At 42.9% G+C, this 16,169-nt stretch overlaps 1 protein-coding gene across 6 annotated transcripts in view; it reads right to left on the reverse strand.

The window, feature by feature from the left end:
- The window catches only part of GMEB2 (glucocorticoid modulatory element binding protein 2), a 134,477-nt gene that overhangs the window by 100,718 nt on the left and 17,590 nt on the right, over positions 1-16,169 (reverse strand). For all 6 annotated transcript variants that reach the window (XM_033963346.1, XM_033963351.1, XM_033963348.1 and 3 more), the window contains exon 2: positions 11,539-11,706. In XM_033963346.1, coding sequence (XP_033819237.1) covers positions 11,539-11,675 — 137 coding nt within the window. In that variant the 5' untranslated portion in view covers positions 11,676-11,706. The remainder of the gene's footprint in view (positions 1-11,538; positions 11,707-16,169) is intronic.

The raw sequence follows: 16,169 nt of genomic DNA on the forward strand, positions 1-16,169 counted from the left end.
CCCACATAGCTGAGGAACACAGAGCCCCCTACAGTTCGGTCCAAAAGCAAAAGAATAACACTGGAACAAAGCATACACACAAAGGAGGCAGGGGGAACTTTCCCTCCACACAATAGCATTCTGTTCTCCTCTGCAATATATAAGAAAACAATTAATAAACAGGCAACATGAAAAAAACAGACAAGAACATGGGACCAACCTGCTGCGTACAACAAGCACTAACTGGAATGAAGCCAGCGATAAAGATATGTACTCTTATATACAGAATGATTCCCCACAGGGCCTGCCTGCTGGTTGGAAGATACTTAGGCCTGAAAGGAGAAACATCTGAGGTAGAAAAAGGTAGGTGATAAAGTGAAACAGAGTAGACAGAGGGCGGGCCGTATTGACTCCATCAAGAACTAACAGAAAGAAGATTACTAAAGGAAAGAACCTAATCTTCCATTCTGTTACATCCCCTCCAGAGTCAATACAATAGGTGATGTACCAAAGCAATGGCAACATCTAGTGGGACAGAGGAGCCTGTCTGCAATATCAGACCAAGATGCCACATCCACTTTGAAAAACTGTATATAGGTATGAAGAGATGACCAAAGATATGTACTTTTATATACAGAATGATTCCCCACAGGGCCTGCCTGCTGGTTGGAAGATACTTAGGCCTGAAAGGAGAAACATCTGAGGTAGAAAAAGGTAGGTGATAAAGTGAAACAGAGTAGACAGAGGGCGGGCCGTATTGACTCCATCAAGAACTAACAGAAAGAAGATTACTAAAGGAAAGAACCTAATCTTCCATTCTGTTACATCCCCTCCAGAGTCAATACAATAGGTGATGTACCAAAGCAATGGCAACATCTAGTGGGACAGAGGAGCCTGTCTGCAATATCAGACCAAGATGCCACATCCACTTTGAAAAACTGTATAAAGGTATGAAGAGATGACCAAATGGACACACTACAAATTTCAGCCAGATGAATCACTCGAGACTCTGCCTATGAAGCTGTGACACCCCTGGTTGAATAAGTTTTGATAGAAACTGGTAGCTGCTTGCCACAGGCGATGTAAGTCAACGAAATGGCCATGCAGATCCATTGTGCAATAGAGGCCTTGGATGCTGGACTACACCTTGACTGGACTGGCTCGTCAGGACAAACAAATAGTCAGAAAGACAAAAATCATTGGTCCTCTCTAAGTGGTAGAGTAAGACTATGCGCATGTACAGTTTTCTCAGAATCTGATCCTTCTGCTTTGACCCTGTGGAACAAAAAGCAGGCAGTCAAACTTCCCAGTTGACATGAAAATCAGAAACCATCTTTGGAAGAAAGGAGGGAACTCTGTGGAGGGAACCCCCCATCTCCGTGAACTGGAGAAAGGGCTCTCTACAAGAGAGTCTACAGCTCTCAAATATGCCTTGCTGAAACAATCACCACAAGGAAAACTATCTTGACCGTAAGGTCCAGAAGGGATGCATCTTTGAGCGGCTCTATAGGGGCTTCCGCAAGCCCTCTCAGCACATTAAGATTCCATGAAGAGAAGGACTGCTGTAGGGGTGGTCACAAGTGAAGCACCCTCCTAAGAAATCTAGTCACATCTGGATGAGACGTAAGTGAATTGGAACAACTGTGTGCTCTAAAACAGAAAAGGCCTTCCACCTGTACCTTGAGGAAGGCCATTGCCAGCCCTTTTTTCAGACAGGCCTGAAAGAAAGCGAGAACAACAGGAATAGGAGCATGCAACGGCTCCACCTGGTCTCTAGCACACCATTGCTGGAAAGCATTCCAAGCCTTGGCGTAAGCCGCCATTGTAGGTGGTTTCTTGGTCCTCAAAAAAGAGGCAACAAGTACATCAGAATAGCCCCTCTGAATCAAGGCCCTGCACTCAAGATCCATAAGGTAAGACCAAAGCCCTGGGAGTTCTCCATGGGAACCAGCCTCTGAGTGAACAGGTCATGATGAAGAGGGAGCCTGAGCTTCCTGTTCCACTGAAGATGGACAATATCTGCATACCACGGATGGTGAGACCAGTCAAGAGCCACGAGGATTACCAGGCTCAGATGAATTGCTATCCTGCAGATGACTTGACCTACCAAGGGCCAAGGCGGAGAGATGTAAAGGAGTTCTTGAGTCAACCTACAAGAGAGCTACAGTCAGAATGTGCTATGAGATTGGCCCTGGATAGGGTGTGTATTATATCTCATATAAGACTTGGGATGTCGATGTTTTCTGTAATGGGTGTGAAGCTCAGGAATGCTTTGATTGGGCAGTTGGATTTGTGTAAGCCACAAAATGTTTTTTACAAAACTATTGAAATATATTTGTATGTATCAGCTTTTATGTAGATTACAAGGTATATTCTATGTATTGTATTCTGCTTTAGAACAATGTTTGACATATTGTCATATTTATTGCATTTTGTATGTTGATTGTATACTGCTTTGGTGTAAAGCAATATATACATTTTTAAATAAATATTCACCTCTTTGAAGAAACATAGTAGACTGGTGAGGCAAGATGTCCCTTGACTAAATCTACGAGTTGGATCAGTCTCATTAATCCATGCTTATGTATGTGTTCTGTAAGTTTGTTCTTTACAATAGTCTCTATCATTTTGCTCGGTCTATAATTTCCCAGATCACTTCTGAAACCCTATTTAAAAATTGGCATTACGTTAGCCCCCCTCCAATCTTCCTGTGCCATCCTGGATTTTAAAGATAAATTACAAATTAATAACAATAGCTCTGCAAGCTCATTCTTCAATTCTAAGAGTACTTTGGGATGTATACCATTTGGTCTTCAATTTGTCAAATTGCTCTATTACATCTTCTAGCATTACAAAGATTTGTTATAGTTTCTCTGATTCATCAGCAATGGATATCATTTTGGCACTGTTACCTCCCCCACATCTTCCTCAGTGAAGTCTGAAGCAAAGAATTCATTTAATCTCTCCACTATGGTCTTGTCTTTCCTGAGTACTCTTTTCACCCCTCGGTCATTTAGAGGTCCAATTCTTTTCCCTGCCTCATGCTTCTAATACTCCTAAATAAGATTTTACTAAGAGTTTTTGCTTCCATTGCAATTTTATTTTCAAGGTCTCTTTTTGCCTTCTTTATCAGCACCTTGCATTTGATTTGCCACTCCTTAGACCTCAAAGGATCATACTTTCTCATGCTTTATTTGGCTCCTCATCAGCGTTTCCTCAATTCTGCAATTCTCAACCACCACTTGCACCACTAGGTTCTTACCTTTGTAATCTGGCATTTGAGTTAGCTACCACTCCCAGGACCTTTTCCAAGGTTATGGTTGTAACAGCAGAATTTCTTTGTAAAAAGAAATCACAGTTCATCCCAACTTGGATGACTGGTTATCAATTTGAATGACTGGTTAAAATAAATTGAGCTAAATCCCTTCAAGAGGGCTATCCAGACAACAACCAAAGTAGTTCAATTGCTTCAGTGTCTGGACTGGATAGTCAAAGTTCTAATTTATTTAATATACCATAAAGATAAATCTAAGCAGTTTTCAATATAACTTTAAAAAAAGGGAATGTACAAATTGGAGTAGACAAAGAATGAGAACCAAAATTCAGTTTCTGACAAAAAGCTTCAACAATTTCAACAAGGGCATTCTCTTTACAGCACTGTTCTTAGAGTACTTGGGAGTGAGATTTGACACTGCTCTGGGAAGAGTCTTCATGCCATTGCAGAGTACAGTCAAGGTACAAACCTATATTTGTTTGCTTCTAAATTTGAAGTTGTCCTCAATCTTGGGATTACATTCAAATGCCAGGCGCCAGAGTGGTCACAATAGAGGCAATGCATATAATGGAAGTGACAGGTATGCAAATCTCTCTCATGCATATTTATGAGGTATATCTTGAAAACCCGACTGGCTGGGGGTCCCCCAGGACAGGGTTGAGAACCACTGCTCTAGAGGTTTTGGTTCTGCTATCAGGCAGGGTCTTACGGTGATGGTCCACCACAGAATCCATGAGGTCGTCCAGGCCCTTGCCAAACAATAACTGCCCCTTAAAGGGAAGTCTAACCAACGCAGCCTTGGAAGTGGAATCACCAGCCCATTGTCTGACATTTTAGCCAGAACCCGCAGAAGATCATATAAAGTGTCAGCAACATAATCACCCCCAACTAAAAGGAGTTGAGGAGGAGGAGGAGGATCAACAGCCTCACTCTCCAGAGTGCCAAACAGGTGCATGTGACAAAAGATGCCAACGAAGCAGCCTTTATGTCCAAAGTAGGTGCATCAAAAAGTTTCTGGGAGACCACATCCACGGCTGTCCGGCATATCTTTAAGCACCACACCACCTTCACTGGGAAGGGAGGTACGTTTAGTCACTTGTGCAACCAAATAATCCACCCTAGGCTGGTCCAGAAGCTGCTGGCACTCCTGTGTCAGATAATATAAGCGAGACACTATCTTAAGCCCTCACTATCTTAAGAGCACCCCTCGGAAAGTCATATTGATCTGAATTTAAAATGCTCATATCAGAGAAAGGTGGAAGATTAAGCACACATCACAAAGCCAAGAGGAAGAAGTGGACGGAGTCGGCTGAGTGAGCAAATTCAACTAAGATCTGGCAAAACCACAGACTTAAACAAGCACAGAACCATGAGATCATCCCCAAGCTCTAAAGCTCGAGAGGGCTTCAAAAAGCCAGAATACAGACCCTGGTCCCCTATCTTGAGGAGAGCTGTGCCAGAGAATAAGGGGCCAGCGAGCTGGTCATCATCATAAGGATCACCCAGATCAGGATCAGGTAGCGCTGGTACAGCAGCTAACTGAGCTGAAAGACATATCTGAGGCGGAGCGGGACTGTGCAGGGGAAGAACGCCTGCTGTGAAACTCATTCCACAAATATTTCATAAAGTCTAAGAAGACTTCTGGCTTCTGGAAAGCAGAGTTACCCTTAGATAACTTAACCTTGTGTTTCTTAGGCTGCAGAAGGGGGTCTGCAGCCTTGTACAGGGAACTATCAGCTGTACTGAGCCCCGAAAACAAAGAGCGCCTCCCCACTGGGCTAGCAGAGTGTTTAGCTACCTACTTAATGAGGGGAGAGGGCAAACTTTGCGCTGTCACCACTCCCGGCTGTGCCCTGTTGTACATGAAAGCTCCTGAGCCGTTAAATGTGCACCATCCTGGCAAGAAGTCACACTAGGAAAGCTCAAGAACTCAATCCCAACAAGTTTTGATGAAAAATTTGCAGTTTTGGAGAAGGGAGCCTTTGAAAAAACGTTTGCTAAAAATCTAAGAAATTTGTGCCAAAATAACAATATTTTTCAGTCAGCAAACTTTTAAAACTGTGATTTTTAGGATTTTTCAGGTGGGAGAACATGGAGAGACATGCAGAAACCTTCAGAAGTTTGGAATTCAGACAGAAACCTTCAGAAGTTTGGAATTCAGATACCCCACCCCAATTCACCTCACAAGTTGATAGCCTTTATTCACTATGACCTGTGTTGGCTCAGCTCTCTTTCAGTAGCTGAAATCAGAGAATCACTGTCTCATACTGGGAATGTTTCCTTTTCACTGATCTTCAGGCTGCCAGTCAGACTCGGTGCCTGACTGCACCTCCACCCCCACGGACCGACAGACATACTCAGGAACAGGTGGAGATGAGAATTGCAGCCGGCACCCTGCAAGATACCGCCGAGTCTCCTAGGTATGCCTAACAGCCTGCGCTTGAACCTTCTTTTGGGAGAAGGATAAAAAAGTGGGGACAGCCTCCTTAGAAGCAGGCTGGCTGACAGGTACCACTAGGGATAGACCTGTCAGCTGCAGACTAAAGTCTATGTGATCTCCATACAGGCAGAGATGAAGAATCGCTCCGAGCACAAGAAATCCCAAAAAGGGACGAAAAACAGCAAATAAAATAAGAAAAAAAGGAGAGAGCAGAACAAGTACACTCCTGCTGGAATGCGTGCAGAAGGGAAAAACTACAAGTGGAGCTAGAGAGCCCAATGAAGTAGAGCAGAGTAACAGAAAAAATCTACATATGGCACGCGGCTATTGGGACACAACCCACATATCTAGAATATCTAACCTATTGCACTGAAATATATATTTTACCCAACACAATGGACAAAACAATAAACTAGACAACTATATAGAATGTTTTAGAGATAGGGTGAAATCACAACATTCCAGCAAGCAAAAGAAAATTCAGTGCAACCATTCTCCACCAGAATGAGCTGCCATAAAAAGCTTACAAAATAATCAAAATGTTGTAATTTATTTAGTTACAAAATTTATATTCTGCTCTATATATATAATTTTAGGTAGAACACAAATCAACATGTATATTCAATATGTAGGTCCCTTTGTTAAGTGAGGTGCTAGGTGATTGCCTAGACCCTGCCCAGATGGCAGCAGAAGGAGTATAAAAAGAATTTATCTGTTGGGAACAGGGCCAGGGCCAACTTGAAAGCTGGGGGGGCATTGCAAGCATGAATCAAACTGTCTACACACTCCAATAAAGGTGGACCACACCAGATGTTAAACTCCAAACTCTTAACTTTACTCTATCAATTAATGAAACAGGCAAATGGCTTGAACAGTTACATAGCACAAAAAAACTACTAGGGCTGCAAAAAAACAAACAAACACTGTACTGACAATGAACTGAAATCTTATGAGAAGGCATGTGAAATATATGCACACATACATACAGTATCTATTGCAGTAAAACCTTGGTTTGCGAGCATAATTCGTTCCAGAAACATGCTTGTAATCCAAAGCACTCGTATATCAACACAAATTGCCCCATAAGAAATAATGGAAATTCAGACGATTCATTCCACAACCCAAAAATTTTTATACAAAATACTGCACCGCATAAAGTAAAAATATATAGTGGTACCTTGGTTTGCGAGCATAATTTGTTCCAGAAGTATGCTCACAATCCAAAGTACTCATATAGCAAAGCAACTTTCCCCATAGGCCATAATGGCAACTCAGATGATTCGTTCCACGTGACCCCCGATCCAAACTCTAAAACCGGCAGTATTGCTCCCCCCGAAGCTCCCAACCTCTGCGATCGCCTCCTCCCCCCCCCCCACTAACCGGCCCTGTCCTTACCCATGCACCGCCGGTGTTAGAAAGTGCCTGCCGCAGCGTTTTCTGCTGGGCTGCTGCTGGGCCTTGAGCATCTGCGCATGCTCAAGACCTTCTGGATCTCACCCTCTCCAAGATTCTCATGAGATCTTCTGGCCGCCTCAACTTCCCTGTCACCTCAGATCACGACCACCAGGACCCCTCAGGGAAATCAGGGAAGACACGCGGCGTGGTTTCGATCCAGGCTTACTTCCTCGGAACTGCAGCAGCCTGTGCTCTACCCCTTTGCGGATGAATCAGGGGAGAGATGGCTCCCGAACCTGGAGACCCGATTCAATCTGCAGGCTGTCCAGAGGGCTTACCTCAGTTTCAGGCTTACAGAGCACCCTCCAGAAGCAGACAAACTTTAAAATGTCTGTGATCTCCTGCCGAAGGATCACTCGCACAGGGATGCAAACCCGCGGAAAAAAAAAAAAAAAAAAAGAACTAGGAATTGAAAACAAATCACGAGCAGAATTAACTGAAATTAAACCAAGCAGTGAAGCTGCAGGAACAAACTGGGCATGTCAAGAAGCTCCTGGGCAGGTAGCCCAAACGGGAGGGATCGTCTTTTAGTTGCCCTGCAGCTGAAGCTATCAGAGATGCAAGATCCCATCCGTTCAGCCTCCAGAGAGATTGTACAAGGATCATCAGCTCAGTTGTAATGCGCGTATGCAGCACGCACTTGTATTGCAAGACCTTGCAGCATCAAGAGAGAGAACCATCGGCTCAGTTGTGATGACGTGACACACATATACTGTACATACTTGTATTGCAAGACAACGCTCGTTTATCAAGTTAAAATTTAATATGGTATAATCTCGTTATAATGGACTTCAAGGGACCTGGAAAAATGGTCTGTTATATCCAGAGTCGAATTTTTTTTAAAACTTTATTTAGGTCAACTTGAAACAACATTCAATCATTGAACAACAATCACTGCACAACCATATCCGCAACATCAAGAATAAAACTCAGCAAAACATTGGTATGTAACATAGTAACATAGTAGATGACGGCAGATAAAGACCCGAATGGTCCATCCAGTCTGCCCAACCTGATTCAATTTAAATTTATTTTAATTTTTTCTTCTTAGCTATTTCTGGGCAATAAGCCAAAGCTCTACCCGGTACTGTGCTTGGGTTCCAACTGCCGAAATCTCTGTTAAGACTTACCAACAACTGAAGTGAGGCCTGTAGTTTCCTGCTTCATCCCTGTGACCACTTTTATGAATAGGGACCACATCCGCTCTCCTCCAATCCCCAGGAAATACTCCTGTCTCCAGAGATTTGTTGAACAAGTCTTTAATAGGACTCGCCAGAACCTCTCTGAGCTCCCTTAGTATCCTGGGATGGATCCCGTCTGGTCCCATCGCTTTGTCCACCTTCAGTTTTTCAAGTTGCTCATAAACACCCTCCTCCGTGAACGGTGCAGAATCTACTCCATTTTCTCGTGTAACTTTGCTAGACAATCTCGGTCCTTCTCCAGGATTTTCTTCTGTGAACACAGAACAGAAGTATTTGTTTAGCACATTCACTTTCTCCTCATCACTTTCCACATATTGGTTCCCAGCATCTTTTAGCCTAGCAATTCCATTTTTCATCTTCCTCCTTTCACTAATATATCTGAAAAAATTTTTGTCTCCATTTTTTACATTTTTAGCCATTTTTTGTGCTTTCGCCAGACACTATCTCTCTCTTGGCTTCTTTCAGTTTCACCCTGTAGTCCTTTCTGCTCTCCTCTTCTTGGGTTTTTTTATATTTCACGAACGCCAACTCTTTCGCCTTTATTTTCTCAGCCACTAGGTTGGAGAACCATATCGGCTTCCTTTTTCTCTTGTTTTTATTGATTTTCTTCGCATAAAGGTCCGTAGCCATTTTTATCGCTCCTTTCAGCTTAGACCATTGTCTTTCCACTTCTCTTATGTCCTCCCATCCTAACAGCTCTTTCTTCAGGTACTCTCCCATAGCATTAAAGTCCGTACGTTTGAAATCTAGGACTTTAAGTAACGTGCGACCGCTCTCCACTTTAGCCGTTATATCAAACCAAACCGTTTGATGATTGCTACTTCCCAGGTGAGCACCCACTCGAACATTAGAGATACTCTCTCCATTTGTGAGGACCAGATCCAATATCGCTTTTTCCCTTGTGGGTTCCGTTACCATTTGTCTGAGCAGAGCCCTTGAAAGGCATCCACAATCTCCCTACTTCTTTCCGATTCTGCAGACGGAACATTCCAGTCTGCATCCGGCAGGTTGAAATCTCCCAACAGCAGAACATCCTCTTTCCTTCCAAACTTTTGGATATCCACAATCAGATCCTTATCAATTTGCTGCAATTGAGTCTGAGGTCTGTAGACTACACCCACATAGATTGAAGTTCCATCTTCTCTTTTCAGAGCAATCCATATCGCATCTTCATCTCCCCAGGTCCCTTGCATTTCGGTCGCTTGGATATTGATCTTTACATAAAGAGTTACTCCTCCACCTTTTTGAACATCTCTGTCCTTCCTAAAAAGATTACATCCCGGTATGTTTGCATGCCATCCATGTGATTCACTGAACCATGTCTCTGTGATAGTGACAATATCTAGACCTGCCTCTAACATCAGGGCTTGCAGATCATGAACTTTGTTGCTTAGACTGCGAGCATTTGTGGTCATCGCTTTCCAGCTATTTTTCAGCGATAATCTCCTTTTTCGTATGGATTTTTGTTTCGTTTCACTTTCCGTTGCAATACTAAGAAATGAGTTGCTGATATTGCTTATGTTGCAGTCTTTACTACTATCACATCTTTTCTTTTGAGTAAAAGAACCCAAAACCGCGGACTTAGAAGGCACAAGTGAAGTTACTTCGCGTAGAGAGTCGAAGACGGACTTCTTGGCTCCGCGGAAAAGTAAGAACTGCGGAGACACGCCCGGTGCATCGGGCGGGAAGGCACTCGCGGTGTGGGGACTTGAAACTTCCTAAAGTTTCTACAAGCAAGTATGCTTGTGAGACGTCCGCATCGGGGCTCTGTCGGATGACGTCACCCACTAGTGAGAATACCTGCCTGCTTGTCCTGGGATAGTACAGAAAACTTAACTTTTGACCTATTTTTTTGGAAAAGTTAAGTTTTCTGTATAATGGGGGGTTACAACCCCCCAAAACCACCCCCAATGGCAGCGCCAACACTATTAAGTAAACTGGGGAGGGGTTTCCCCCCACACCTCCTGTCGGAGCCCTTTAAAAGAAGCTTTAAGAGCGGCGCGCTCACATCTTGCGCTCAGTTGTCCGCTCTGAAATGTTGGCGCGCATTTGTCTCATGTGCTTATGACTATGAACCCACTTTTGACTATATGTACCAGGTTCCGTAGAAGACATCACCCACATGTAATAATATATGCTGATCCTCTGAGAAAACTTATATACCTGTGCTCTTTTACTTTAGAGAGAATGCAACAGGGCCTGTGACAGCACCAGTTGTATGGTGCACTTTGCTTCACAGTCTGAATCTACCTGCATAAAAATTTAAGAGTACAGTGGTGCCTCGCATAACGGACGCCTCGCACAGCGAACGCTGCGCATAACGAACTTTTTGTCTTGCTCCCTATAACGAACTTCGTTTCACACAACGAAGTCGCCCGAGGGGCCCGGGGGGGGGGGGCGGAACTACTCTCGCCGAAGCCGGGAACAGCAGCACCCTCCTGTCTGAATGCAGTGTTCCATCATCTCCCTCCACCTTACCTTAGATGCCGAGTTTTCCGGCTTTCTTTTTCGGCCAGCCACACACTTTCAAAGAGCAGCACATGCGCGCATGCTCTGTTGTTCAATCTTCTCCTCTGACGCAACCGGAAACCGGAAGTTGCAGGAGAAGAGAACATTGATCAACTTCAGCAGCTGCGCGTGCACAGCTTTTTGAAAGCGTGCGGCTGGGTGAAAAAGAAAGCTGGCAAACTCTGCATATAAGGTGAGGTGGAGGGAGGGAAATGTAGGGCTGCAGAACGAATTATTTTGTTTTACATGTATTCTTATGGGAAAACAGGGCTGCAGAACGAATTATTTTGTTTTACATGTATTCTTATGGGAAAACGCGTTTCACACAACGAACGTTTCACATAACAAACTTGCTCCTGGAACGGATTAAGTTCGTTGTGTGAGGCACCACTGTATGTGGTAATGTCCAAAAACTCACTTGGTGACTAGATCTGTAGTGTGTAAGAATTTATGGTTGTCTTGATTTGTGTAGGATACTGTTTTGAGGTTTATAGTGCAAATTGTACATTGAGGATTATGAGCAAAGTGACAAATAAGAAAAGTGTCAAGTTCTCTGAGATGGGTGGTGTAGAAGCCAACCTTGAAAATGTGATACAGGTCTCCTGCATAACTAGATGCAGTTATGCTGCTCAGACACCCAAGGGCTACTTTAAGCAAATTGAAGAGCTGCATCCTCCTACCTGTGCTGGCCCAAGCTCGTAGTCACTAACACAGTTTTGACTTCCTCCATGCCACTGCCATCAGCAGCATTGTCTGGTGTGGTAACCACCACCACTTCTTCCACATGAACGCTGACATCAGGAGTTGCCATTAGCATGAAACAACGGCTCCACTAGAAAACTGGTTTCCTGTGGGATCAGGAAAGAGAGAAAAGGTAAAAAAAAAAACACAAACTTCTTTCAGATCTTATATGGAGTATGTTTTCTGCCAGGCCTGTTTCTATTCATGCTCATATTCATTCCTGCAATTTCCTTCTTTCAAGTATAGTCAGAAGGAGTTATTTTCTATAAAAATAGCAATCTCATTTTAGAATGAATTGCAATTTTCACTGGTCCAATAGCAAATGAGGTGCAGGAAGATCCCGCGATGGCTGAATTTAAAGTTTACTGCTACTGCTGCTGGTTCAGGAAAGCAGCAGTGGCTCAGACTCACGGCCCGGGGGCCACATGCGGCCCAGGGTCTGTACTAGTGCTGCCCGCTCTTTGCAGCATCCTCTGACTTTCCCTCTGGCCTCCCGCTCTTACCTTCGGATAATTACCGCAGCCTACAAAGAGGATTGCTGGTGCTGTAGTGATCCTTGCAGGCTGCCGTCGTTCTCAGCAGCACATTCCCTCTGGCGCTATCATGCCCCTGAAGTCAGAGGAGGGGTGGGACCGTGGCAGAGGGAACATGCTGTGGAAGCCGATGGTACCTGCAAGGAACGCTACAGCACTGGCGACCCTCTCTGCAGGCTGCAGTAATTAGCTGAAACTAAGACCGGGAGGCCAGGGGGGAAGCTGAAGGATGCTGCAAAGAAGTGGGGGGGGGGGAAGATTTATAAACTACAAAGAGTTTTACCTCATCAAAATTGTCATTTCTTTAATAAGACATTATCTATTTTTTTCTGCGGCCCTCCAAGTACCTACAAATCCAAAATGTCACCCTGCAAAGGGTTTGAGTTTGAGATCACTGCCTTAGAGCATGCACCTGGGACAGACCACCCCTCCCACTCCCCACTTGGTACACCACTGAATAGCTCTCTGAATATTACATTACATTAGTGATTTCTATTCCGCCATTACCTTACGGTTCAAGGCAGATTACATAAGATTTACCAGGAGGTTACAAGAATTATAACTTTACATGAGAATTGTCATAGGTTACAAGAATTGTAGTTTTACATGAGAATTGTCATAGGGATTACATATGAATTACCAAAAGATTGTCGGGAATTTGAGGTGATATATGTTGGGTAGTTAAAAACTTTTTAGATTTGAAAGGGGTAAGAGAGTGAGGTGGTGAAATTGGTCTTGTTATATAGGTTTTATGTATTTTTTAAATAGTAGAGTTTTAGTTTCTTTCTTGAAGGTTTTGTAGTCTGTGGTCGAAGATAGCAGATTGGTGATTTGCCTGTCTAGTTTTGCTGCTTTAGTGGCTATTAGATTGTCATATAGTTTTCTTCATTTGACATTTTTGGTTGGTGGGTTTGTGAATAGTGAGTGTCTGGTTGAGGTGGATTGAGTTAGTCTGTTGTTCCAGTAGGATGGGCTTTCTCCATTAATCTCTTTGAATAGTAGGCAGTAGAATTTGAAGTGTACTCTTGCTTGAATTGGTAGCCAGTGTGTGTCGTGGTATGCTTCTGTTATGTGGTCATATTTTTTTTAATGAGTAGATGAGTCTTAAGGCTGTATTTTGTATTGTTTGTAATTGCTTTATCACGGTCGCTGGGCAGGGGAGGTATAGTATGTTGCAGTAGTCTATTAGTCCAAGGCTAAGAGATTGTACCAAAAGTTGGAATTGTTTCCTGTCGAAGAATTTTCGGATTTATCTTAGGTTTCTCATAGTCATGAATGATGCTTTTATAATTTTGTTGATTTGAGGTTGTATGGTACAGCTTCTGTCAATCAGTACTCCAAGAAGTTTTAGTGTGGGTTGAATGGGGTGAGAGATCAAGTTTATTACAAGGTTTGTTAAGGTTGGAGTTTTGCTGTTTTCTAGGAGGATAAAATTTGTTTTGTCAGGGTTAAGTTTTAGTTTGTGTTCAGTCATCCATGTTGCTACAGTTTTGAGTGTTCTGTGTATTATGCCTGTCATAGTGGGTTGTGGGTGGTCGAATGGTGATGTCATCTGCATAGCTGAATGAGGTTATGCTATGTTCATCAAGGCAGGAGCTGAGGGAGGCTATGTATAGGTTGAATAGTGTGGGAGATAGAGGTGATCCCTGGGGAGCTCCTCAGGGGTTGGACCAAGGATCAGATTCTTATTTATTTGTTTTAACCCTGTATGTTCTGGATTGTAGGAAGCCTTTAAACCATGAGAGAACCTTGCCTGAGATTCCTATGGAGTCTAGCGTTTGTAGGAGGATGTTATGGTCTACCAGGTTGAAGGCTACTGAGAAGTCTAGTTGTATGAGCATGATTTTCTTGCCTGTACAAGAGATGCTGTCTAGCTGTGTCCATCAGTGTTCCTAGTAGGGTCTCAGTGCTGTAGTTGGATCTGAAGCCAGACTGTGTGGGATTGAGTAAGTTGTGGGTTTCTAGGTATGAGGTATGAGGAATATCAGAGTTGCCAAGAGAAAGTAAGTTTGTTTGTTTTGTTTGTTTTTTTATTAGATTTATAACAATGACATACAAAGAAAAAAAACCAAGTATACAAGTATTAACTAGGACATGAGAATAACGTGAACAAGTCAATATAATACAACCAGGTATCTCATGTCAAACAAATATAACAGTTCAGTACACATTTTATTTGACGATGCACATGCAAAGCATGGAAGAAATTCTCAACGAGTATCACAGCATAGCATAAATTAAGCGAAGCGATCTAATATACAATATGTCAACGGTCTAAAGCACAGTAAATTTGAACAGGGCTCCATATTTTGAGAAATGAATTAAAATTATGTGTTTTTGATCCAAGATGGCCGCACGAGGAGTCGCTTGAGTTTCACGCTCCCGTTAACTCCTTGAAATACAACTTTGTCCGCTTTAAACTTTTTACCTGTTCGTGATGCCGAAGAGGAGGGGATGTAGCGCTGCTGGAGCCTCGCAGCGCTCCAGAACGGCAGTCTTCAGGAACATCGAAGAGTTGATGAGGAGAATGCAGGGCACGCCGATAGCTTCGGGGAGTTCCCCGCAGGAGACGCATGGTGGAGGCACGTCAACGACGTTCACCATGGGGCTGGAGACATCGCTAAGTCCCAAAGTAAGAGCACCTCCCCCACGCCCTCAGTCGACCAGTTCCCCTCGAGAGGAGGAACTTCCTGAGGTTGGAGTTCACCTCCTCTCGGAGGCCAAGGAGAAAAACGCGGGGACTGTGCTGCAGGACTCCCTGCTGGAGCAGAGGAGTCTGAACGAGGAGACTGAGGAGGAAGCAGTGGGGGATGAGAGAATTCAACAGACTGCAGGAGGAGACACGCTGCCAGAGGGTGAGCTAATTAAATTAAAACTACAACCATTTCAAATTGTGAAGCCCCGAGAGGTTACATTAGACTCTCTGTGGGATCTGGTAGCCAATTTGGCAAAATCCATTAACCCACAATTACAACAATTAGAAAAGAAACTAGAAAACCATGAAACTGAGATTAAAAATTTAAAGATTGGACTTGAGGACTCAAAAACTTCAACATAAAATATTCATCAAGAATTTAAAGTATCCCAACAAATTACTGAGGTATTAATCAAAGACAATACTAATTTAAGAAGGAAGATGGAGGCAATGGAAAACTTTTCTCGCAATAATAACCTCAGATTGATAAATTTCCCTAGGGTTTCTGTGATAGCCCCAAGGGAAATGTTGAAACGTTACATGACGGAAGTATTGGAGCTTCCTGAAGAGTCATTACCACCATTTACGCAGGTTTACTATCTTCCAAGTAAGCCGCAAGACCAACAACAGCAACAACAACAGAAATTGGGACCTGATTTAATGAACATATCTAATATTTTGGAAATGTCTGATAGAGAATTAGTGACCCCAGCCACTTTACTTTTGACAGTAGCTCTCGCACCAGATAAAAACTGGTTGCTGAGACTTTTCTTTAAAAATAAACAAAAAGAGTTTTTAGGTTGTAAAATTCAGATGTTCCCAGATTTGGCCAAAGATAGGCAGAGAAGGAGACGAGAATTTTTGTTAAGGAAACCTGGTGTTTTATCTCTGGGGGCAACTTTTTACTTGCGACACTCATGTAAATGTGTTGTTAATTATCATTCTCATAAATATGTTTTCTTTGAGCCATCTCAACTGACAACTTTTCTCTCAACTGCATCTCTGGAGAAAGAAAGTGCTTAGTTTAAGAAAGGGTGCCTTAATCTCATCTGACTAGTTATTACCTGGTTTAAATTTCTTTGATTCGCCTATTTCCCTTCTTGGATCTCTTTGAGGACTTGAGTAGAAATTTATGCTCATATTCGATATTCTTTGATATATGTTTTCATTTGTATTAATTTCTTGCTAAATTTCCTTTCTGTACAAGTTATATGCTTGAATATATTGAAAAATTTAATAAATATTAAATTTAAAAAAAAAAAAGAATTATGTTTTTTCGCTATGGTGCTTTCAAATTTGATGGTTATACAAACTGTGTTCCACCATACTATATATTACACTT

Source organism: Geotrypetes seraphini, chromosome 11, assembly GCF_902459505.1.
Source record: "Geotrypetes seraphini chromosome 11, aGeoSer1.1, whole genome shotgun sequence".
NCBI classification, from domain to species: domain Eukaryota; kingdom Metazoa; phylum Chordata; class Amphibia; order Gymnophiona; family Dermophiidae; genus Geotrypetes; species Geotrypetes seraphini.